The sequence below is a fragment of the Miniopterus natalensis genome, chromosome 14, assembly GCF_054644295.1.
Source record: "Miniopterus natalensis isolate mMinNat1 chromosome 14, mMinNat1.hap1, whole genome shotgun sequence".
NCBI classification, from domain to species: Eukaryota; Metazoa; Chordata; class Mammalia; order Chiroptera; family Miniopteridae; genus Miniopterus; species Miniopterus natalensis.
The window spans coordinates 15,095,855-15,118,908 of record NC_142094.1 but is presented as its reverse complement, the minus strand read 5'-3'; the positions used below and the strand labels follow the sequence as shown (position 1 = coordinate 15,118,908).

Below are 23,054 nucleotides of genomic sequence, written 5' to 3'. Positions count from 1 at the left end.
GAAGTGGTCCCAGAGGCTCCACCCTGTCCCGTGCCCACAATGTCCCCTCTGCCTGGAGAGCCCTCCCTTAAACTGCCCATGTGGTGAGCACACACCCACGCGTAACCCCTGGGCGCCTCAGTCTGTGTCCCAAGGAGGGTGCTCAGTGCTCAGCGCTCCATGCATGCCGTGGAAGGCGAGAAGGAAGGAGATGAGGAGAGGTGGAGGGGAAGGAAGAACACAGCCATCATGTGCCATTCCTTAGAAGTTACACATTATTGCTCTCTTGTCAGTTGCTTCCCAAGGAGAGCTTAAAATTCCTGTTCACGGGAACATCTCAATTATGTAATTTTATATATAAATATATATTCTATAGTTTTAAATATTAAACAAATTGAAATAAATGCCCATCTACACCCTGATAATATCAGGTGACCACATAACAGTTGTAGCAGTCACCACTTTAGACTATGATGAAAACCTCTAAATAACAGATGATTTCCCGTAACTGCCTGTCGGTGACCCTGGGACCACGAGAAACCTGAAGGAAAACAATCGTGTGGGAATTTTAGAGCTCCCTCTCCAGGAAGTTTTGGATCTAGAAGCCACTGGAACCAACATGCAGCTCAGAGAGTTAGAAATAGAGAATGAAACACAAGGAATAAAGAGAAATAGGAGTGGGATAGAAACAAATGAAAATACCTTAGAATGCAGAAGCTCCGAATGCTTTGATGCCCAAACGCAGGAGCCCATGACAAAACGCTGCTCCTCTGCCCTCCTGCCCTCCGCAGGCCTGGGCATGGCCGCCTCACCCACAGGGCTGGGAGCAAAGCATTCCCACCCTGTCTTGGTGGAACCAGGCAAACATGCTGCTTAAATTTCAAGAACAGTGAACCAAAGTTCCCTCCCGAAAGCTTGTACCAGGCCGCACTACCTGTTTGGGAAAGCCCGTTTCCTCACATCTGCCTGCCCTGGGCTCGAAGAGCGCACTTCTTTGGTTCGTTTGTTTCAGCCACCTGTTTGCCAAAATACAATATTGTTGTGTGTTTTTTTAAGTTTTTACCTCTTGGAACACGAGTTTAGCAACTCTCATGTCTCCTGTTTCCTCCCCCGTCTCTCACATTATATCTGTTTACCCCTCTCCTTATGCCCTGTCCATTGGCTACCGAGGTTTCTGCTGCTTTCTTACGGATTGTGCTTCATTCAGTTGGACATTGTAAATATCTCCTATTCTGTCTCTTACCTTTTTACCCTTGTTTTTTTTCCCCTGATGCTTAATAACTTCATTTTTATGAAATCCGATTTGGTGAGTTATTTCCCTTATGACTTCTGAATGCACACTGTCCTGTGAGTTCCATCAAATGGTCTGACACAACCTCCTGCATCGGAGGGGACTTCCAGCTCCACCGTAGATGCGGATTGCTGGGGCTGCAAACTCTGTTCGCTCTGCTTGCTTTCTCCTTCCCATTGAATTATTTACCTATCCATGTCTCTGCATCTAGGGCTGACATGAACTGAACTCAGAACACAGCCCGTCTCCCTTATTTTTCTAAAACTTCTTTCATGAAAACGTCACGTAAGAAGGAAACAGACCTCACAGTCCAGGGACCAGGTGTCTATCACGCTGCCTTATTTGCCAGCTTTACCGAGATATAATTGGCATATAATGTATACATTTAAGGTGTACAATGTGCTGATTTGATACACTTATATATCGCTGTTATGCAAAGAACTGAGGTCTGAGAAAACCTCAGCATATTGTTTGTCGATTCCAAAGAAGTGACCTGAAGGACTGGCTGTGAAAGACATGGATTATTAGGACTTACATGCACACCGGTGGTGGCCAACCAGTGAAATTCTCCACCAAGTCCCATCCGGCCTACAGATGGGCCACACGGTGGCGGGGGTGGGGGTGGGGGAGCAGCCAGTGAAATTTTACTGCAACCCAGACTTTCCAAATACAAGGTTATATAGAGTACAGAAAACAAAGCAAAACAGGGCATGCAGGGGGAGGGGGGACGTGCTGGCGTACAGGCTGTGTGAGATCAAAACGCTAGCTATTTCCCTGCAGCTGTTTACAGTCCAGGCTCATATCCGAGAACAGTTTCTCCCTTGGTTGAGGAGCTGGCCAGGCTCCTAAGGTTGGTCCCACAGTCTGCTTACAGTTGGCCTTCAACATACTCCCACAGGGTGGGAGGGGGCCTTGGAGCTTGGGAAGGGGCCCATGTTCCCATTTACCATACAGCTGTAAAATGATTACCACCAAAGCATTAGCTAACACCTCCATCATGTCACATAATTAGTATTTTTTTCTTTGTGGTGAAAAAATTTAAGATCGATTTTCTTAGCAACTTTCAAGTATGTAATACAGTATTATTAGCTATAATCACCATGATGTTCAATGGATTCCCAGAACCTCTTCATCTTTTAACTAGAAGTTTGTACTCTTTGACCAACCATTAGGCAAATGGTTTCTGGTACTTGATGTGACATGGAATGGAGTAGAGAAGGCAGCTTATCAAGTAAGGGGCTTTTCAGAAACAGAAATGTCTTCTGAAACATACAGGATGAGCTGGAGCACCCATCAAAGACAGGAGAAGAGTATTACCGACAATAGCATATGCAAAGGTCCTGAGGAAGGAATAGGTCCTGTTTGGGGAAGCCAAAGAAGACAGGGAGTCTGGAATGAGGGGAGGAAATGGAGCCCAGAATGATGGTAAACTGATGGGCAATGGACAGGGACATGGGGTAGTCACAGCTTAGTCATGTCCCTTGAACTTTATTCAGACTGTATTGGAGGTTCTAAAGGATTACAATTGGGGTGGGGAATATGGCCATATTTACCTTTTCTTAAAGGCTTTGCCCTCTCCCAAGTCACCAATGACCTCCGCAAGGTGGAAGTCAAAGGACACTCTGCGACCTCACACGTCTAAGCCACCGGCACCATTTCACACAGGTGGCCCCTCCCTCATCCTGGAGACCCTCCTGCTGCAGCTCCCTCCTCCTCTCTGCCACATCCCGAGGTCTTTTCTGTGCGTCTGCCCTTCCTGGCACCCTGGGTCAGCCTCTCAGTGTCAGGGTCTCGCCAAAGCCCCCTCGCCCAGGCTTTGCCTCAGCCTGGACCACGCGTGTCTCCGGGGCTGACTCCTCTCCCCACCGCGTGCTTGTAAGAAGCAGGGCAGGTCCCACCTCCGTGCCTGCTGTGTCCCAGCCCCCAGGACCACACCCAGGGGCTGCTGCAGTGAAACCCTCCAACCAAAAAGCCGCCTGGGAATTCTCGCACGGAGCGTGTGAGAGGGAAACGAGCACCCGTCTGAAGGGCTGGCTCCTCTCTGCGGACCAAGCCCTGCACCGGCTCCGCTCAGCCGACCAGCCGAGGCGGCCGCGCTGCTCCTGCCGGGCTCCTGCCGCCCCGGGCCGGGGGCAGCGCGGGACGGCGGCCGGGTGCCCGGGTGCATTCCCAGCCCTCCTCGGGCCTCAGGCTCTCCGCAGGGCACGGGTTCCCCGGAATGTCTGCCTCGGTGGCACGTGCTCTGGCATGAATAGGGGGCAGTGATAGCACGGTGGCTGGTGGGTGAGGAAACGTCAGTCTATGCTGATGGCCCCGCATGGCCAGGACCAGAAGGCTCCAGCCGGGGGGACGGCCAAGAATGGGGCACTTTGCTGAGGGCTGGGGCAGCAGGTCATGCCACCAGGGGGGGAGGTTTGGGAGGCTTTGCCGCAAAAACAACTAAGCGTAGAGAGCTGGGCCGCGAGTCTTTATTCACTGTCCTAGCAGGAGCCAAGAAGGGCTCCATGTACAGTGTTGACATATACACAGTGTTGACAGAAAAAAGACCTTACTTCTCCGGGGGGAAGGAAGGTATGAACTTCTGAATTTTCACTTTCAATAGGACCCGAGTTAGAGGAACTCAGCCACTTGCTTAGCTGCGCCTCCCTCTCCTGAAAGAACCTGAGACTTTCTGGGAAACGGGGACACCAGGGCTTCCTGCAGCACACCAAGCTCTAGGTCTGTGGGGATTCGGGCTTCTTTTTCTGTCCTGGAGCTGCTTTCCCCTGATGGAAAGAGAAGCCCTGGGGTCCTTGAGGGTCAGGCTGTCTGCTGCCAGCTGAGGCATCCTGGGCTGCCTGTCGTTGCCAGAACCATCACCCTGGGCCCCAGAAAGGAGTCCAGTCCCCAGTGCTCTCCTGGGGCCCATGGCGGCCCCTGCATGAGCCTGTAGTCGGGGAGCTGGGAAAAGTGTAGAGATGCTACTGTCAGAGGCCCAGGCTGAGGACAGGAAGGGTGGGTGGTGCTGGCCGCAGATGCAAAGGCAGGTGAACAGACAGCTTCCAAGACCTGTGACACCGAGGATGCCTCAGGTTCCTCAGGAGTAGACCCGCCGCCCCAGAAGCCACCTAGCAGGGGCAGAATCTCCCATGACATCTCAGTCAATGTGTCTACCACTCGGATTCAAGCCCTGCCCCCTAGGTCACCACTGAACATTAGACATCTGGGTCTCGGGACTGGCCCTCTGGCAGGAAGACCTGAGGAGCTCACCCACTTATTCCAACAGCACTCAGACTGCAGGGGCACAAAGGGGCCAGAGAGAGAGAAAGACTTGAAGGACCCAGGGTTTCAGATCCTTGTTTACGGGGCCGGCTTCCTGTACGAGCACGAGCTGCCGCTCCTACTCCAGGAAGTCCCGATGGGACTGAACTGGACTTGGGCCACTGACCTGAGGTCCACACACCCCAGCCCTGCATGTGCCTGAGCAGTCAGGGGCTGGGTTACATGGTTGCTTCTTAATTCCAAACTCCAGCCCAGCCAGGTCACCCTGAACTGTCTTCTGATATCAGTGAGGAAAATGAAACAGTCCTTTTTGTCCTGACTTTGGAGATTATTGCACAGGGCTCCCCAAGAGCCGAGAGTTAATCCTGATTCCCAGCAACCTCAGGTTGTTAGGAAAGAGGCCACATCCTCGCTTCAGCCTGCATTGTCATTGCTCAGACCTGGTTCTGGAAGGATCTTGGGGGTGAGGCGGGGTCCAGCTCCTGAGTTTGAGCTCTTGGGTTCACGTCTAGGCCATGACACTAGGGTCTGTGCTTCATCTCCCCATTTATATAGGGGGTGACAAAGGTGGTGCCTTATCAGGTGGCAGTGGAGAAGCAATGGCATCAGTGGTTAGCTCAGACCCTTGCTCCTTGTGGATGCTTAGGCCATGTCAGCCCTGTTATGTGCCCACCAGAAGCCTGGCCTGGGGGCTCTGTGAAGGCCCAGCTCAGGACCCTGGCCCGGGATCTATGAGATACACTGGCCTCGGCACTTGCAGGGACCAGGGAGCTGGTCAGGGTCCAGCCTGTGGGGAGGTGAGGGGATTTACTCCTGTCGGGGTGGTTTTTCTACTAAGTTAACATCGCCTGGGTCTGAGGGAGAGGTAGGGGAACACTGTGACTATCCTTATGAGGAGATGGGACCCTCAGCACCAGGAAGCTGCCTGCTTCCTGCCATTCGCGATGATGACAGGGTAGTGCTAACTCAGAGGGGCCTGGCTTCACCCAGGAGGGAGCGGTGGGGATGCGGGGAGTGTGGGGGAGGCACCCTCTTGACAGCAGCCAGTGGTCTTTGGTCTGGGAGATCTGAGAGTTGGGATCCTGGAGCAGAGGATCGTGGCCTCCCAGAGGCCTCCAAGGCGAGGCCAGACCCAGCTCTGCAGCTCTAAAACACAAGCTTCTTGGGAACCTCCCATGGAAACTCGCTTCTTCCAAAATGGCCGTAGCACGCCGTCTTCTGGTAGATGGGCTTCTTCAAATCCAAATCCCTATGTGTGCAGCAGAAGGAAGGGTCATTTCAATGGAAAAGGAACAGTTTCTTCCTCTGAATTTCAGGTGCACGAATAACAGCCTAGCACAGTCTGTGTGCGGAGTGTCACCACTCAGAGCAGTTTCCCATAAATGTCCTGTCTACACTACATGTCTGATGAGGTGACTGTCCCTTTCAAAGCAGGCTCAGAGGTTTAGGAACAGCTGATCAAGAGCCAGGATTGCACTCTAGCCTCGCAGTGCCATCTTCTGCACCCCACTGGCCTGGCCCGGACCAGCGTCAAGTTAGCCAACTCCAGAAAGCAGGGATGGCATTAGAAATGAGAAGAGATGGGAGTAGACTTGCTGACTGAATTCTGAGCCACTTAGCCTTATAATTATTTCCCTGAGACTCCTACCTGGGCCAGCAGGGATCTTACGCAGCCCCCTCAACCTAAACACCAGGCGTTCTGCACGTGGGGTGTGCACTGTGCTGGGCCAAGAGCTTGCAGATCCTCCTGCTTCTGGGAGGCTGCGCATCCTTGTTTGTCTTTCAGCTGAGCTGAGCGTGTCCTGCCTACAAGCACGGGGCGGCATATTTACCTGACAATGACGCCAGGCCGAAGGTCGAAGTTCTTATTTACCACATCCAGCAGCTCTCTCTCTGTCTTCTGAGACGTTCCATAGGTGAAGAGAGAAATGGACAGTGGTGTGGCCACGCCAATAGCATAGGAAACCTTCCAAAAGAGACCAGGGTCAGGTACCAAAGCCTGTGAGCAGGGGCTGCCTCTCGCAGGAACCTGATGTCCTCAGGAAGGGCAGCTGGACCCACGCACCACACTCCTCTTGCCCAACACGCTCCCCCTACTGTCTGCCTAGAAGTCCCTCCCATCCTCACAGAGGGCAGTTTCTGTACATGGCCCTCTCCCTGAAGAATTCTGTTCCCTGTTCCAGGTGTTGAGGGTTCTGGCCACAATGCCCAACACAACACACAGAGTCGCATCCTCTGGTGAAATGCGTGGCCTTCCCGTCAGAGCTGGTGGGGTCAGTGGCATGGGGTGTGACCCACCTGTACAAGAACTCTCCGGCAGAGGCCTGCTTTCACCAGGGACTTAGCCACCCAGCGGGCGGCGTAGGCTGCAGAGCGGTCCACCTTGGTGTAGTCCTTCCCGGAGAAGGCCCCACCACCGTGCGCCCCCCAGCCACCATAGGTGTCCACAATAATCTTACGGCCAGTGACGCCCGCATCCCCCTGCAGAGAGAAAGGAAGAAACAGGGGAGATGAGAACCAGAGCCCCAAATGGCTGGGAGAAGGGGTGGAGGCACTGTGATGGCTGTTGGACTGCAGCTTGGAAATGGTACCCTGCAGCTGCCTGGGGGCATGTTTCAAAAATTCCTTGCCTAGGATACAGCCAGAAACCCTGAATCTAATTCAGATCAAGTCACTGACCAGCTACGGAAGCCAGGTAAGCTGTCAGAGTCTCATCAGAAAGTGCAAATAATGAGCCAGCTGGAGTCACAGCCAGTCCCCCATGCCTTTGTTTTTACGAGGCAATCATAGTGGAGAAATCCAACTGCAGAAGGAAATTGTGCTGTGATCAACACACCCTGAGGCCTCGCTAGTGCCCCCCAGTAAGCACCATGCTGCCCATTTCCTTGTGTGTCTGCTCTGTGAACAGCAGTCACTGAAGATTCTTAAAAGGTGGTAGGGACTCTATGTTAAGTGATTTGAGGAAAGTGCATACTATACACCCCTGCTTAGAGATCACGTACACACTCATATTTCTAGCCTTTGAGAGGTGCTGTGAGAAAATACAATAAGCTTGCCCTTTCTTTCAACCTGTGTTTCTGCACTACATTTGGTCATAGGGCCGGTTATGGGGGTTTGCTCTGTGGCAACACAGCCACAGCCGAGGTCCCTGGCAGTGGTCAGCAGCCTTGCAGAGACGCTATGCCAATCTCCACTTCCTCACTCTGCGGGACAGGAGAAAGGTGGCAGCAGGTGTCCACATAATAAACTGCCCCACCTTCGTGCCCACAGGAGCTGAAGGTGATCTGTGGCAGAGACCTGGTAAGCGCCACCTGGTAAAGGTCAGTCATTTGCAATGGTGAGTTAGCTCATTGGCAGGCGAGGCAGCAGCCACCTGGGCAAGTATGACATCAAGGATGGGCTGCCTGGGGTGGGAGGGCTGGGCAGCACCAGTGGGAGAATCTGGGGATATGTCCCCAGTTCCTCAGGTGCTGACAGGTACACAGCAAGCCTCACAGAGAGGGAGCTGACTTCATATTTCTCCCAAGGCCACGCCTGGCTGAGTCACACCAAGCCCCCTCCTATAGTGTGTGCTTGCGGAGGTAGCAACCCCAGTAACAGACAAATCAGGGCTTCATCCCGAGACCAGGGCGCACCTGGGGACCACCAATGACGAAGCGCCCACTGGGCTGCAGGTGGTAGATGGTGTCTTTGTCCAGGTACTTGGCGGGCACCACGGCCTGGATCACCTTCTCCTGCAGGGCCTTGCGCATGTCCTCCAGTGTGATGTCCTCATTGTGCTGCACAGAGATGACGATGGTGTGGACACGCACGGGGATGACCGCACCATTGTTCTGCACGTACTGAACTGTCACCTGTGGGTCAGAAGGGCCGGAGGAGACATCATGAGGCCCTGCCATGAGCTGAGGACACACTGCGGCTAGGCACAGAGGTACCCAGGGCTCCCAGGAACCCAGGGGCCCTCCTGTCTTCAAAGGGCCTTCGGGAAAGTTCATCTGACACATTCTGGTATTTGAATAGTTGCCTAGTGCTGTGAAATGACTGGGCATGAGGCATAAGCTAGTCCCCCCTGTGAACACAATTAGTGCCACTTGGAGACTCGGGTTTATAGTTTCCTCTCTGTGACCCACTAGACTACTCTACTGCTATCTCAGAGGGTTCTGGGTACCACAAGTGCCCCCTGGCCAAAGCCCTCCCTTGAGCCTCTATGGCCCAGGGCCAAGCTATCTTAGCTCCTTCCAAGGACACAGGAGTCTACGGGCCACATGCGAGCTGCCCCAGCCTCTCAGTGGAGGAGCTCTGGAAGCATAAAGGGCCAGCAGACTTACTAGTTGTAGGGACAGAGTGAGAGGACCTCAGTCCAGGGTGACTGAGACAGAGGGAGCTGCCAGCTCTGAGTATTTGGGCAAATGAAAGGGAAGCAGAGAGTACCTTGAGGGATGGCACCTAACACAGAGACAGATCTAACATCACCAGCATGGGCCAGTCTGTGCCCATTCTGTGCATGATCACTTACGATTTAAGCCATTCCAGCAAGACAGGCATTATTATCTCCACTTTACAATGAGAACAAGGCTATGAGAAGTGAAGCAACTTGTTTGAAGTCACATGCTAGTCAGTGAACAGCCAAATAGGGAACCCCTGCTCTGCTTGATCCAAAAGCCTGTGTCATCCCCACAGCAGCACAGACAAAATGCTTCTCCCTGACCCCCCAACCCCCATCCTGTACTGACACCTCAGTGAGCATAAGAGCCTGGTGTCACAGCCTGGTCTGACTGTACCAGAGGAGAGCAGCCTGGCACCCTGGGCTTGCGGAGTGAGAGGGAAGGAGATGGTGAGGATGGCAGACGAGGCTAGGAAAAGAAACTAGCATGGACTAAGCATGCACTATATGCCAGAAACCATGCCAAAAGCTGTGAGAAGCTGTTACCAGCCCCATTTTGAAGATAAGAAAGCTGAGGTCCAGAACACAAATTCCTTGGTGAGGGTCACACAGCCAGCAAAGCTGGGCTCTGACCTGGAGCTGTGTGGCCTGGTAGCTGGGGCTCTGCCCAGCAAAAAGCTGTAACTCAAGACCCTCAGGGCTATGCTGGAGCCACAGACCCTACTGCTACCCAATCAGGGTGAACCACAAGAGCAGAGCCTGGAGGGGCTGTGGAGTATGTGGGCCTGCAGGGTGCGGCCACACCGGGTGGCCCTGGTGGAGACACTGGCTGGCAGTCACAGCACTGCTTCCTACTCCAGGGCCTCACAGGGCAGCAGGCAGTGCCTTCCTGGGGCTGTGCCTACAGCAAGTCCCTGCCAGCCCAAGGCCCCTCAGATATCCATCCAGCACTGGACTTGTGTCAGACTCCTACTATGTGTCCTGCCTGGTCTAAAGAGCAACAGGATGGGGTCAGGAGAAGGACGAGAAAGGCCCCTGCCCACGTGATGCCTGATCCTTGTGAGATGGGCAGATGCACACCAACATCTGGGGCCTAAGAGCAACCCCAATCTGCTGTGCTGTGCACACTCAGGGCCCTGTGAGAGGGCTCACTGTGCTCCCAGAAGGGGAGGCCCTGTGGCTGGCTCTAGGACTAGATCTGCCCCTCGGGCCGCAGGAGAAGGCTCAGATCCTGAGGAGATGTGGAAGCCCGTCTCCACTGCTCCCCTGCTCCCCAAACTCCCCTTCTGCCTCAAGCCCCAAGCAGCATCCTTGCAAAACCACAGAACTGGGGCAGAGCACAGGGCTCCAAGCATGGCTCTTATCTCACTGTCAGGGGAAAACTACACCACAGAAAACACAACTCTGACCAGGTGGAAAAATAGCCCTCGTGCTGCCACTCAATTCTCCATATCAGCAGGAGGAATTTGTTCAGGTGGAAAGACTCATCCTGTTCACAGTCAACATGAGTTAGAGAAGAAGGCCTGGCAGTGGGTCCTAGCACAGTGTCCCCCACCTTGCAGCAGCCTGTGGATCCAGGCGCCGGGAGGGCTCCGTCAGCGGACCCACGCCTGCACCCTCTCGGCTGCCAGCTGGCTCAGGGCGCCCGGGGCCAGGGAGCGAGGCCTACTCTGGTATCCAAAGTAGCATTTTTAAGAGAATTCAATGCATCCTTGTAGGAAGGGAAGCCCTGGACAAGCCCACCTCACCCCTACCCTCCCTGGCTGCCTTCTAGACGGGGAAGCCTCTCATTACTAAGCAGAAAGAAAGCCTTTCTCCTTCGGCTGTGCGGACAGGTGGAGCTTCAGCCCTCATCTCCCAGAAGGAAAAGGAAAGCCCAGCGGCTCCATCAGCTCCCGGAGGGGATTTCCTCCTGTGAATCTCTGCCCCACCGCACAGCGAAATAATACGGGTCAAGCAAAGATTTCAGAAGGGCAGGCAGAAAGACCATAAAAGGCTCTGAATGTCCGAATAACAAGGGGGGTTCCCCCTCCCCTGTAGGAAGCAGAAGTTGTAGAAGACTCTGAGCAGGTATTAGGAAATTAAAAGTGAAGCCCAAAAGAAATTAACTGGGGTTTCCTGGCAGGAAAAACCCTTGGATGGGCCCTGGCCTGGGAAATGGGCTGGAGCAGAGGGGTGCTTGGCTGGGAGAGGTGGAGAGCAGGCAGAGGGGAGATGGAGGGCGCTGAGCAGAACTGGGGAGAGGTGGGGCTCCATCGCCCTCCCTTCAGCCAAGGGGACAGTGCAGCGGCACACGGGGTCTCTTGGGCACTGTTGTTTGCAGGGTAAATGACAGTGGGGCTGGCGGTTTAGAGAGAACTACAGGTAGAAGATTTGGGCGCTGAATGAGCCAAGGGGAAAACTGGATCCACTAGCTCGGGTAGAAGGGGAGAGAGTGTGGAGGAAGCGCCAGGAACCTGCTGGAATGTGAACGAGGAGCCATGGAAGGAAGCCCTAGGGAAAGGAGCCATCTGGACCACCAGGGTTAAACAGGGCAGGATCTGGACAGTGAGGATAGACAGGCCTCCAGGGGTGCGAACATTTGCATCGCCACTGGCCCTCAAATATAGTGGGGATTCCAACTCCGCAGAGGGCACAGTGGTCAGGGCCCAAGGCAAGACAGAGACAGCAAAGATGAAGTGTTTTTAAGAGAAAGAAAGAAAAGGGCCCAGGCAGATGCAGACAATCCTCACTCAGGGGGCGCGCAGGCCCTGCTCAAGATGTGGAAACCTGTCTTTGTGGCACGGCAGTGACCAAAAGTTTGAAACCAGTTCAGAAGTTTGTGGCAGGAATTGGGGAATCATATTACTAGAGTCAACCTATGCTAAGAAGGCAAAATAAAATAAAATCTAAAAGAAATTCTTTTCATTTTCTGGTACTTTTGAAAATTTTCATAATAATATGAGGGGAGAAAACATGTAGAGGTGAAGAGTTTTCAAATAAATAGCCCTTTTCAAAATCAACAATTCTTTGAGTGTGCGGGCTGAACATGTTGATCCGAGCAGCAAGCATGAGGGGGCTTGGGGTGCTTAAAGCGTGCGCCTGGAACTCCCATGGAGGTGAAGGGAGGGACTCGCCTGCGTCTTGGAGTCGGGCCTCAGCCAGGGCAGCGCCCCCGAGCGCCTCAGCTCTGCCATGCGCGCGTTGAGTTTGTGGGCGAGCACGATGGTGAGGGGCATGCACTCTTCCGTCTCATCGGTAGCGTAGCCGAACATCAAGCCCTGTGGCGGGGGACAGAGCCGGCTGAGCAACACACGCTTCGGACACGGGACGACGTGCTTCAAGTCTAAAACTGCCCTCCCCCCGATCTTGGGGGCCTCATGCATGCAACATTCACACTGGGCACTTGTGGAGGGGAAGGCACGGTCCCCGATGCCCAACACTCTAGTGGGGGGGACCAGCCCAAATTGGCATCGGTGATCACAGCTTCACAGCTGGGGGCCCTCTAGTCCCTGCCCTGAAGTAGGGGAGGGCGTGCAGCTCCCTCTAAGCACAGACCTCCCCGTGACCCTCTAGGATGAAGGTCAGTCCACAGTGTGATTAACCAGCTCTTCAGGACCTTCCCCAGCGAGCTCCTCAACACGTCTGAGCAGGGTAGAGGGGCGGCACTGCCCCAGCGTGGCAACCCAGCACGCACCTCAGCTCTCAGTTACCTGATCTCCAGCACCAACATCCTCTTCGTTCCTGCCTAGATGAACAGACTGGGCAATATCTGGGGACTGTTGCTCCAAAGCCACCAGCACATTGCAGGTCTTGAAGTCAAAGCCTAGGCAGAAGGGAAGGCAGGCCTGAGTGGGAACACACGTCAGACACAGGGTGGCTGCGAGCTCCCGGGGGACTTCAGTTCCTGACATGCGTTTAGTGCCGCATGGGCGGCCTCTGGTTAGCTGGGACCTGCCTGGTCCCGGAGCCAATGCCCAGAATGTGGGCATATATGGTAAGGCCACATGTCCTTACCATCATGTAAAGCTCTTTAGTCAAAGACAATCCTGCACTGTCACTTTACTGTATTAAACTACAGCTTGATCAGAAATACACTTTGTGCATGGAACTGCTCTACACAAAGGAGGTAACGGCTCCAGCTGCTCCGCTGAGGCACAGGTGGGTGGCTCATGGCCCTGCCCCGCTGGCCTCTCCCAGAGGCACCTTCCAGAACCCAGGCTGAAATCACCGCACTGGGCAAAAACCCAGGGCCCTGCCAACACTGCCATCCCGAAGCCAGAGATGGGCCTAATCCAAGTACAGACGGTCCTCAAGTTGGGATTTTTTTGACTTTACAATGTTGCCAAAGTGATACGCTTTTAATAGAAACCATACTTCAAAGTTTGAATTTTGATCTTTCCCTGGGCTACTGATATTCAGTACGATACTCTCTCAAAATGTTGGGCAACGGCAGCAAGCCTCAGCCCTAGGCAGCCAGCCACGTGATCATGAGGGTCAACAACCCACACTGTACAGTGTAGTCACTGTGTTAGATGATTTGCCCAACTGTGGGCTAGTGTAAGGGTTCTGAACACGTGTCGGGCAGGCTAGGCTAACTGCGATGTTCATAGGTTAGGTGTATTAAATGCATTTTTGGCCTATGATATTTTCAACTTACGATGGGTTTACCAGCACGTTACCCCATTGTAATTCGAGGAGCATGTACATTAAACATACTGAACAAATAAAGTGTACATGAACTATTGGAGACAGGCTTCCAGAGCCAGAGTCCTCTCATCCTGAGATGTGATCCTGAGGGCTGGGAGCCAAAGGGGAAAAGCCCCATCTCTGGGGGCTGAGGCCCCATCTGCCCTTCCCTGCAGCTCAGGCACAGAGGTGGAAGCTGGTCTGCCTCAGACCAGGTGCTACAGGCTGGGGCCTGAGCCAGGGGAGTCTGGGCTCACAGCAGCCCAGCCCGAGGAGCCCCAAAGAGCACTGTGCACAGAGCAGGCCTTCTGTGCGCAGGCCTCAGCTCAGGGATTGTGTGAATGGGGGGCTACAGCAAACAGGGGCCCCACCACAGGGTCAGGTACTAGTGACAAGCTGACTGTCACCCTCTTTCCAGTCTATTCCCCCATCCACGCTGCCAGAGCAGGCTAACTAAAGCAAACCAACAAACTGACAAACTCAGATCCAATCTATCATTATGTACATACTTCAAGTGAGGACGCCAAATGAAGTGACACGGAGCTCAGTTCCACCCAGCCCCAGCCAGGGGAACTCCTTTAGCCAACATGAACTCGGGTTTAGCTTTAAAGACGACATACTCTTCCACGTCCACTGGGTCTCTCTGCCTGGACTGTCCCTCCTCTGACCCCATCCCCACACACCCGAATCAAGCAGCTCTCAGTCAACATCCCTGGACCCAGCAGCTCCTCCTTGCTCACTGTGCCAGCGACTCCCTGCTGGGCACCTCAGCTGCATCAGCTGATGCCAGGCAGTGCCGCCATTCCGGGGGCATCAAGTCACCCGTGTCTTATGCTGCCTCCTGGTCCCAGTGAATGCTTTTGAAGGCACCAACCAGTGAACAACCTTTAGAGAGCTGCCAAGGACTCACCAGTTTTGCATTAAACATTTCACATTTTGCCTGATCACTGTCTAAATAACGAATCTTCTTAATGCTGAAAATCAATCATGGGCTTCACGTGACTTGGAAAAACGGAGTGGCTCTCTTACTTATAAAGGTGCAGCAGCTCATCCTAGCCTGCTCTGACCCACAAAGATGCCGCACATCAGCCTAAACAACCAGTAAGTGGGACATTAGCATGCACAGGCCCTCAGCATCTGGCCCTCACCCCGGTCCTTTGATGCCCCACCAGGCGGGGCCCCTTCCTGGCCTGCTCACTGCAGGGCCCACATCAGTTCTTTCCAGCTCTCACCCGCGCCTGATCACAGCGCTCCTGATGACAGCGCTCCTTGTCCACTCCTGCCAGGGCCCATGCCCCTTCCCTGGGTTTTAGGCTCCTACACTGCCTGTCACTGGGGCCAACCTGGGCCAGCCTGCCTCCTTCGCCTGCTCTCAGGGCCAGTTCTGAACTAAGTCATCTTCTTGTCTATAATGGGAAGCAGCAGAGTTGAACAGAAAGCACAGGGGTCCCAAATGGGCCAGCCACACACAGGTTGTGTCACCTTATATACATTATTTACATCTTGAAGCCTCCATCTCATCTGCATAAGAAGTAGAGCAGAGCGCCTCGCCCAGCTAAGTAAGATGACACATACAAAGAGACCAGCACCAGTGCCCAGCAGAGGACAGGACCCGACAGAGGGCAGCTCCTTTCACTCGAAGCCTCTTTCTCTTCCAACGCTCCGGGAAGGCAGGACATTACACAAGACCAGGGATAACGGTGGATGGACACAGGCTGGCTCAGTGGGGCGCCACCACCTGGGCTCCCATACTGCTCCCAGGCTTGACCCCTGGTCCCTGACAGGTGGACCTAGGACTGTTTTCCCCCTGGTGGCATGTGCACCAGAAGACTGAGAACCTCTGATGTGACTCAGTATCAGGGGCTCTCTCAGCAGAGACCCAGGGCCCTGCCCTTACCCTTGGCAGAGTCGTCATAGCCAATGTGCTTGATGGTGTCTCTCACCACCCGCTGGTAGTCCACCGTGGCCATGGAGGTGATCTCCCCGCACAGCAGCACCATGCCCGTCTTACACACTGTCTCTGGAAGGGAGGGAGGAAAGGGTGTGGCCACGCGCCAGCACAGGGCAGCTCAGTGGCTAGACCTCTCCCAGTGCTGAGAGAGGCTCACAGGAACATTACCAGACAGCAAATAACAATGTCAATAAAAAGAGTAAATTCCTTGCCTGGCCAGCGGGCTCAGTGGTTGAGCACTGACCTATGATCCAGGAAATCGTGGTTCGATTCCTGTCAGGGCACAGGCCCGGGTTGCAGGCTCGATCCCCAGCAGGGGCTTCCAGGAGGCAGAAAATCAATGACTCTTTCATCATTGATGTTTCTATCTCTCTCTCTCCCTTTCCCTTCCTGTCTCTGAAATCAATAAAAATATATATATTTTAAAAAGAGTAAATTCTAGCACAGTTGCTGACCATCTTCTAATGCCCCAAAGAACTACATTTGGGAAAGAATTACACCTGAGTTTTCTTACCAAGTACTTACTGCTCATGTGATCTTGAACTACCTATTTAGCCTCTCTATGTCTGTTTCCTCAACTTAGTCAGATGAAGATAATATTAAGACTGCTGTGTGGACTAAAATGAGACGACGACTGTATGTAGTTATAAAGAATGTGTGAAGCACTCCCGCCCCTCTCTGCTAAAACTCCACTGCAGGCTTTAGGGAGTGGGATCCTGAACAAAGAGTCCAGAAGGCCAAGCTTCTCCCCAATTATTTACAAGATGTCGGGGTGAAACCTACCCTCAGAGGGGCCCGGGGCCCTGCAGTCCTCAGTATAGGGGTCAGGGTGGCACTGGAGAGGGAAAGATTGGTCTGTGCAGCAGACAGGTCAGGGTGGGAACAGTGAGGACAGTGGGACTGTGGTCTTCATGGTGGGCACGCCTACCCTGTGACCTTGGCCAAGGCCCTGCTTTGGCTATACCCACTATCCCCTAGTAAAGTGAGAGGCCTAGACCTAATCACCTCTGGGACCCTCCTGACTCTCTGCTGTGATGAGGGTCTCAACACAGACAAAGGGTTCAGGATCAGCGACTTAGGTCACCTGCAGGAAGGGCCCAGGTGTTTCTTACCACAGGCCACCTTGGCATTGGGGTCCTGCTGGAGGTGGGCATCTAGCACGGCATCACTGATCTGGTCACAGATCTTATCTGGAAAAGAATGAACACATGACACAATCACAGAAATATTAGGTACAACAAACTGAAATGTTTAAAGAATCAGATATTTTGTCAGTTTACATGTCAAATCTACCTAAGAGGGCAATTTTTTAAATATTAGAAGCTAGAAATTTTTGAAATTTTTATTTCTTCCCATTTCTGCCTAATTTTGTATGATGTATAAAGTCATAGAATTCCCTTAAAAAGAAATATTCCAAAACCATTTCTAAGAGTCTACAGCAATTTACACACACACACACACACACACACACACACACACACACACACACATTCTTCTAACTAAAAAGTCTCTCATTCTTCAGTATATTCCCTTTCATTCTAACATCTAGAAAAATCCTGGATATAGAAATTAAAATAGCTAATAACAATAGTGAGATTAGGTGCCAAGGTGTAAAATCAGAAGAGACAAACAGATGCATTGTACTGCAGGATCCATAAGATGCAACGCACTGTGTATAAAACACCACGCCCAGTCCCACGACTCCACCCATAAGGGCTCTATAAGAGAAGCTCTGTACATCATGGCTGTTTTGCAGAACATTTCCACAAGCAGCTCTTGGGTCCTTTCCACAGTCACTCAGCATCCTAAAGGCTAGATGTTCTAATAGCTGGGTTTGACCTCCTCGGTCAAGGTGTGACTGAAAGGGCTCAACATGAGCTGGTATTTGACCTTATTCTGTGTTTGCCTGAAAGGCTCTACATGGTTGAGTATGTAGACCACTAAATGGCACTGTGGAAAAATCTACTCTTGCTTTGGGGTCATGTGAACTGTCAATGTTCACGAATTCAGAAATAAAAGTGACACCTATTTACACATATTACGTCTCATTTAGTGTTCAAAATATCCATAGAATCTGCTCTTAATAAATTATTATGAATTTTTTCCAGTTTTATTGAGATACAATTGGTCTATTAAAATTTTGCATACAATTAATGTATACAACTTGGTGAGTCTGGACATACATATACACATGTGTTTCCATTATCACATCATGGTAATAAACATATCTATCACCTCCAAGTTTATTTATGTTTCTCTTATTTTTTAAAAAGTTTTTAAATTAAGAATTTGGATCCGGAATCAAGCAGTTCTACTCTCAAAAGCACATATTAAGTTCTGTAATTAAAAATGTTAATTTGTCATTACAGGTAAATTCCCCAATTTTTCCTAAGAAAGTGGTATTAAACATATGTTTGAACCTAGAAGGCGTTATGCTAAGTGAAGTAAGTCAGACAGAGAAAGGCAAATACCCCATGATTTCAATAATATGTGGAATCTAAAAAACAAGACAAACAAAACAGAAACAAACTCAGATACAGAGAACAAACTGATCGTTGCCAGATGGGAGGGGGGTTAGGGTGCTGGGTCAAAAAGGGGTAGATATTAGGAGGTACAAATTGGTAGTTACAGAATAGCCACGGGGATGTGAAGGACAGCACAGGGAATGTAGTCAATAATATTGTAATAACTGTGTGTGGTGTCAGATGGGTACCGGACTTATTGGGGTGATCACTTTGTAAGTTATATAAGTGTCTAACCACTATGCTGTACACTTGAAACTAATATAATACTGAAAGTCAACTTAATTTAAAAAAATTTTAAAAAGCAAACACACACACACATGTTTGCTCTTTCCTGGCAGATCTGGATGTAAATCTAAGTCTGTCTGCATCCATGGCCTGTGCACACCCCTTCCGATGAAGGTCTCCTGCTGCTCAAATATCCACTTTAGGCTACACATCAGGACTCTTAGGAGCTGATCATGATGACTCTGCTTCTTTAAAGGACGTAAGTCACAAGTTCCCAATGCACACAGGGAAAAGGGATATTAGGGATGAAGCGGGAGGTGTGCAAGGGTATCGAGATAGCTTGGCAAGCTAAGATAACATCTAAGGGGCCCTTCAAAACTGTTTCTTCGGGCTTTGGAAATTTTTATCGTTATCACTTAGCAGCCTTAAGACAGCCAATAGTTGGTTTTGTTGGAAGTTGGAAACGAAGCATTAATTTGATCTTTCTGGCAGAGAGGAATTTAGCACTGGAATAACATGAAGAAAGTCACCAAGCCTTAGTGGAAAACTGACTGACTTACATGGACAGTTAATTTTTAGTAGCAAGCGAAAGGAGAATTGGACAAACTGAAGTCTGCCATTCAGTAGGCAAAACCACCAACTGATAGGCTGGAATTTTCCTTCTCTGTCCATTGGGCACATTGTTGTGTGTACGATGGGACACTGGCCACTGCTTGCCACAGCATCCGCTTCCTCCAGGCGGAGCAAATCCTAACCTCTGTATGGCCTTATCTAAAAGCCAGGGAGCTGTCCAGAATCTGCCAGACAGCAAGGGAGCTGAGACTATGAGTACAGCAAACCTAGAAACTTTATAAAATTATGCGTAATACAAGAGACTATTTACATTGAATTGATCTTAGATACACACAAAACCCAAGGTTTCTCAACAGCGGGACTGGGAAATTCTTCTTTGTGGGGAGATGGTCTCGTGTATGCAGGATGTTTAGAAACATGTCGGTTCTCTGTCCATTAAATGGCTGTATCAACCTCCCTCCCCCATTGCTGTGACAACACCAAATTTTTCCAGACATTTTGAAATGCCCTTGGGGTAAAGGGGACAAAATTGCCCCCGCTTGAGAACCGCTGGCTAAAGCACACGGAATGAGCCATGTATTGAGATGTCTACAGCTGAGTTACAGGGTACGAGAGTTAAATCTCTTTGAGAAAGGACAAGAGTGATGAAGAAAAAACGAGCAGATGTGGTGACAAGTTACCAAAACCTTCAGCTACTCAAATGAATTTGGAAGAGGTGCTTAAGGACATAAACCAGGGTGTCTACCCCTAGCGTTTCCCTAGAACTATGGTTCTCAAAGTGTGGTTCCCACACCAACAGCAGCAGCATCTCCTGGGAACTTATTAAAAATGCAAATTCTTTTTTTCAGTGGTTTATTTGAGCCCAAACTGACAGTTGTCAATTTTAAAATGCTCCTAAAAACCCAAATTCTTGAGTCTCACCCAAAACCTATAAATCAGAAAGTTTGGGGGCGAGGCCCAACACTCTGCATTTTATCCTGAAGTTTGAGAACCACTCTTGTAAAAGTTGAGGCTCCGATCATGTCTTTATTGTCACCATGGAAGCCCCTTGTTTCCCCACATCACAGTCCACCTACCTTTCGGGTACCAAAGAAGCGCTTGCATTTCCTTCCTCTCCAAGGAGCCCTCTGTATTTCTCTTTTATAACGTGCCTGAGACTCCCAGAACCCAGAGCTCTACCTCAGCACCCATGAGGACGCACTGCTGTGCATTTCTAAACTACACAACTGCCTTACACGAAAAACTCAGTGACCCACGGTCTTGTTTGAGGGAACATTTTCTGTTGACTTAAGCTGCTCGTTGATAATAAATTAAAGATTTACTCAAAAAAAAATATATGGAATGCTTGTATCTGATGAAACACTTCACGTCCGTGATTATCCTTGGACACCCAGCTGCGTGTTCTCTGCCACAGCCCCACCAAAGCTAAGGGGCCGGTGGCCACGGCAGCATGAATCCTCAGCGTCATTACCTTACAATTTATCACTGGTGTATGATGATCTGTTTTACAAAACTACCAATAGAGTAAAACATACTTCATATTGTTCTTCCAGAGATCCCTTGGAGTAACTAACACAAATCGTTTTAAGATCTCTAGTAAAAATGACTCCCTCCGTACAGGTCACCATCGGTCCAGTACAACCTCCTTACCTGGGTGTCCCTCTCCGACAGATTCCGATGTGAACATGAAGGCTCCTTCATTTATGGAATTGTCATACAAGCCATCTACTGGGCCGTTCATCTTCACGCTCCTCCACTCAGCTTCAAGGCAACAATTTTAACGCTGCAACTTTGACTGAGTTTTTTTTTCCTTTTTCTTTTCTTTTTTTTAACTATATTTTTTAACTCAACAGGCTTGCCTTTGGCAGAAGCACAGGTATCACTTCTGCCTAAATGCCTGTCAGCATTCGAGAGGCTGAATGGACTTGCTCCTGAGCGACTCCTATATATGGAGCAGTGAAAGTGCCTGCATAATCATGTGAGAAAATTGGAGGAGTCCATTTCCCGGGAGGGGGGTCACCTTACCTTTCCATCTGTAGTTCTGATTTCCCAAGCCCTGGGCATCTGGTCAGTGTATGGGAAAGAAGGCTGCATAGGTTCTGCAGAGCTGAAGCTCCTTAGGCCCTCTGCTTTGGCTCTGCAGCCCATCTCCACATTGCTCCAAGGTCAACATCCCACCTTGGAGAGTGGGGAGCCATGGTTACTCAGGGGTACAAATAGTCAGCAAGAAACTCTTTTTCCAGAGATATGGTTTAGGCTAAGATTGCAACATAGGGTGGCCTCTGCTGTTGGGTGCTCCCCCTCCTCCCCCACACCCTGTCTGGACTGGGCTCTTCCCCTTCAGCCACCTTCTCACAGCAAGAGCATGCACCTGTACTCAGTCAGCTTGGATGTTACACAACAGATTCATTTTAGAGGAAAAGCTTTTGAGTTCACACTTTTCTGCTAACAGAAATCACCTAAACTGTCAACTTCTCTAAGAAGCTGGCAATCACATTCAGAAGCAAGATGTTTAAAAAGAACCTGGAATTCTTTTGGGGAAGGGCTCTTGAGAGAGACAAATTCATTACAGGGAAATTGTCAGAGTTCCATTTCCCAAAGCTTCCAGATGTTAAGTTAAACATCTACACGTTCAGCCCTATACACTGGACAAACATCCTGCTCACCTAACTCCTGCATTATTTTTGCTTTGACCAAGAGAAGCAATAAACAGGGTTATACCTTTAACCAATTCATGCACTAAATGACAGCATTTCTCCCTTCATTTTCTCCCACTCTCAGATCTAGCTGCATCCACAGGCCCTAGGATCAATAGGGAATTGAGGTCATGGAAAATGAGAATGGGTGGGGAAACCACTAGAAAGCAATAAAAAATAATCGACCCAAACCTGATGCATCAAAGGCTGGACTGTAGGAAGCAAAAGGTAGGAAGTAATAATTTCAGCTAACAATTCTGGTGACCCAATCCCCCCTGTACTTATGAGCACTGAAAGATTTTTTTCTGGGGCTCCAAATCCTGAGTTTTGCCAGTTGATCAGCAGTAACAGCATTACCCCTCCAGGCGATTAAAATCATATTGACGTGACCTCTTCAGAGGTAAAGTAAGAGAATTTACATATATCAGAGGCATTTAATCAGAGGCATTTAACAGTGAGTGAGCTGGAAGGCTCGGGCACAGACTGCTGAAAGTTCAGAGAGGAAAACACCCTGAGATGGGATGGGAAAAACGACGGATCGAATAGGGACTTTAGACGAGATAGCCTGGAATTCTCCTGTTTGCACTTAAACTGTTTCAACATCGCTCTCCCTTTGTACATCTCTCCTGCGTACATCGGTTCCCAACCTGGAGGCAGTAGGAGCTAATGTTTAATGTGAACTGCAGATGGAGGTCGCCCTGGTGGTCAGAACTGTCACCATTATGTTATGTATGTGCTTTAGGAACAAGATGAAGTTTCTGCATCAAGTCCTCATAGGAAGGAGCCTGCGAACAAAGCGGTCTAACTGCCCTCTGAGCCCAAAGGGAGTGGCGTCATGGGGTCCTGGCTGGGGTGGGGGTGCTCTGTACAGAGAAGTGGCACTGCAAGAGGTTGTTGCGGCCTCGACACAAACTCAGAGGGAAGGATCTGGAAGACATCTAGCTCAGTGCCTGTCTCATATGACATCCCCACTAATAAACCCTGGGCCACCTTATGATCCTTCAGCAGATACATGGTAACAAGAGGCACATCAGTGTGGTGGCTGGGAGGGCAGGCTGCAGGCTGGAGGCTCAGTTTTGCTTCTAACCAACCTACTACACACCCTGGGCAGGCTCTGTAACCTTCCCAGGCTGCTGTTTCCTCATCTGTAAAGCACTTAAACAATTACCTACCTCACAGTGTTGAGAACTAAATGATGTCATTTAGGCATGTGAGTAACGAGCATAGTGCTGCACACAATAGGAGTTTGACGAATATTACCTAATATTTTTAAGTGCCTCCTATGTACATGTACATGATTTTCTCCTGAACAAAAATAGATCGTCACATACAAGCATACCTCGGGGATTCTGTACGTGGGATCCTAGACCACCCACCACTGTCGCGATAAGGCAAGTATCGCAATAAAGCGAGCCATAATCTTTTCACTGGTAGAGGGTCTTGCCTCCAATTTGTAAAAAATGCAACAGACTGTGAAGCACAGTAAAGCAAAATGCAACAT

The 23,054-nt window shown here is 50.6% G+C and overlaps 1 protein-coding gene across 1 annotated transcript; it reads right to left on the bottom strand.

Moving 5' to 3' along the window:
- Positions 1–3,728: 3,728 nt before the first annotated feature.
- Positions 3,729–20,636, bottom strand: MAT1A (methionine adenosyltransferase 1A). The gene is made up of 9 exons (XM_016195530.2): positions 20,508–20,636; positions 16,647–16,724; positions 15,481–15,603; positions 12,608–12,720; positions 12,032–12,175; positions 8,167–8,385; positions 6,830–7,012; positions 6,364–6,497; positions 3,729–5,780 (listed from the first exon to the last, which is right to left on the bottom strand). The coding sequence occupies exons 1-9, from the start codon at positions 20,596–20,598 to the stop codon at positions 5,678–5,680; spliced, it is 1,188 nt and encodes a 395-aa protein (XP_016051016.1). The 5' UTR covers positions 20,599–20,636; the 3' UTR covers positions 3,729–5,677.
- Between the last annotated feature and the right edge of the window lie 2,418 nt (positions 20,637–23,054).

Excerpts from the sequence above, each read along its gene's own strand:
- MAT1A (XM_016195530.2), bottom strand. The coding sequence starts at position 20,598 with ATGAACGGCCCAGTAGATGGCTTGTATGACAATTCCATAAATGAAGGA. Across the intron at positions 8,386-12,031 it reads GGCCCGACTCCAAGACGCAG|GTGACAGTTCAGTACGTGCA; the intron begins GCGAGTCCCTCC and ends TCTGACCCACAG. Across the intron at positions 7,013-8,166 it reads TCGTCATTGGTGGTCCCCAG|GGGGATGCGGGCGTCACTGG; the intron begins GTGCGCCCTGGT and ends TTCTCTCTGCAG.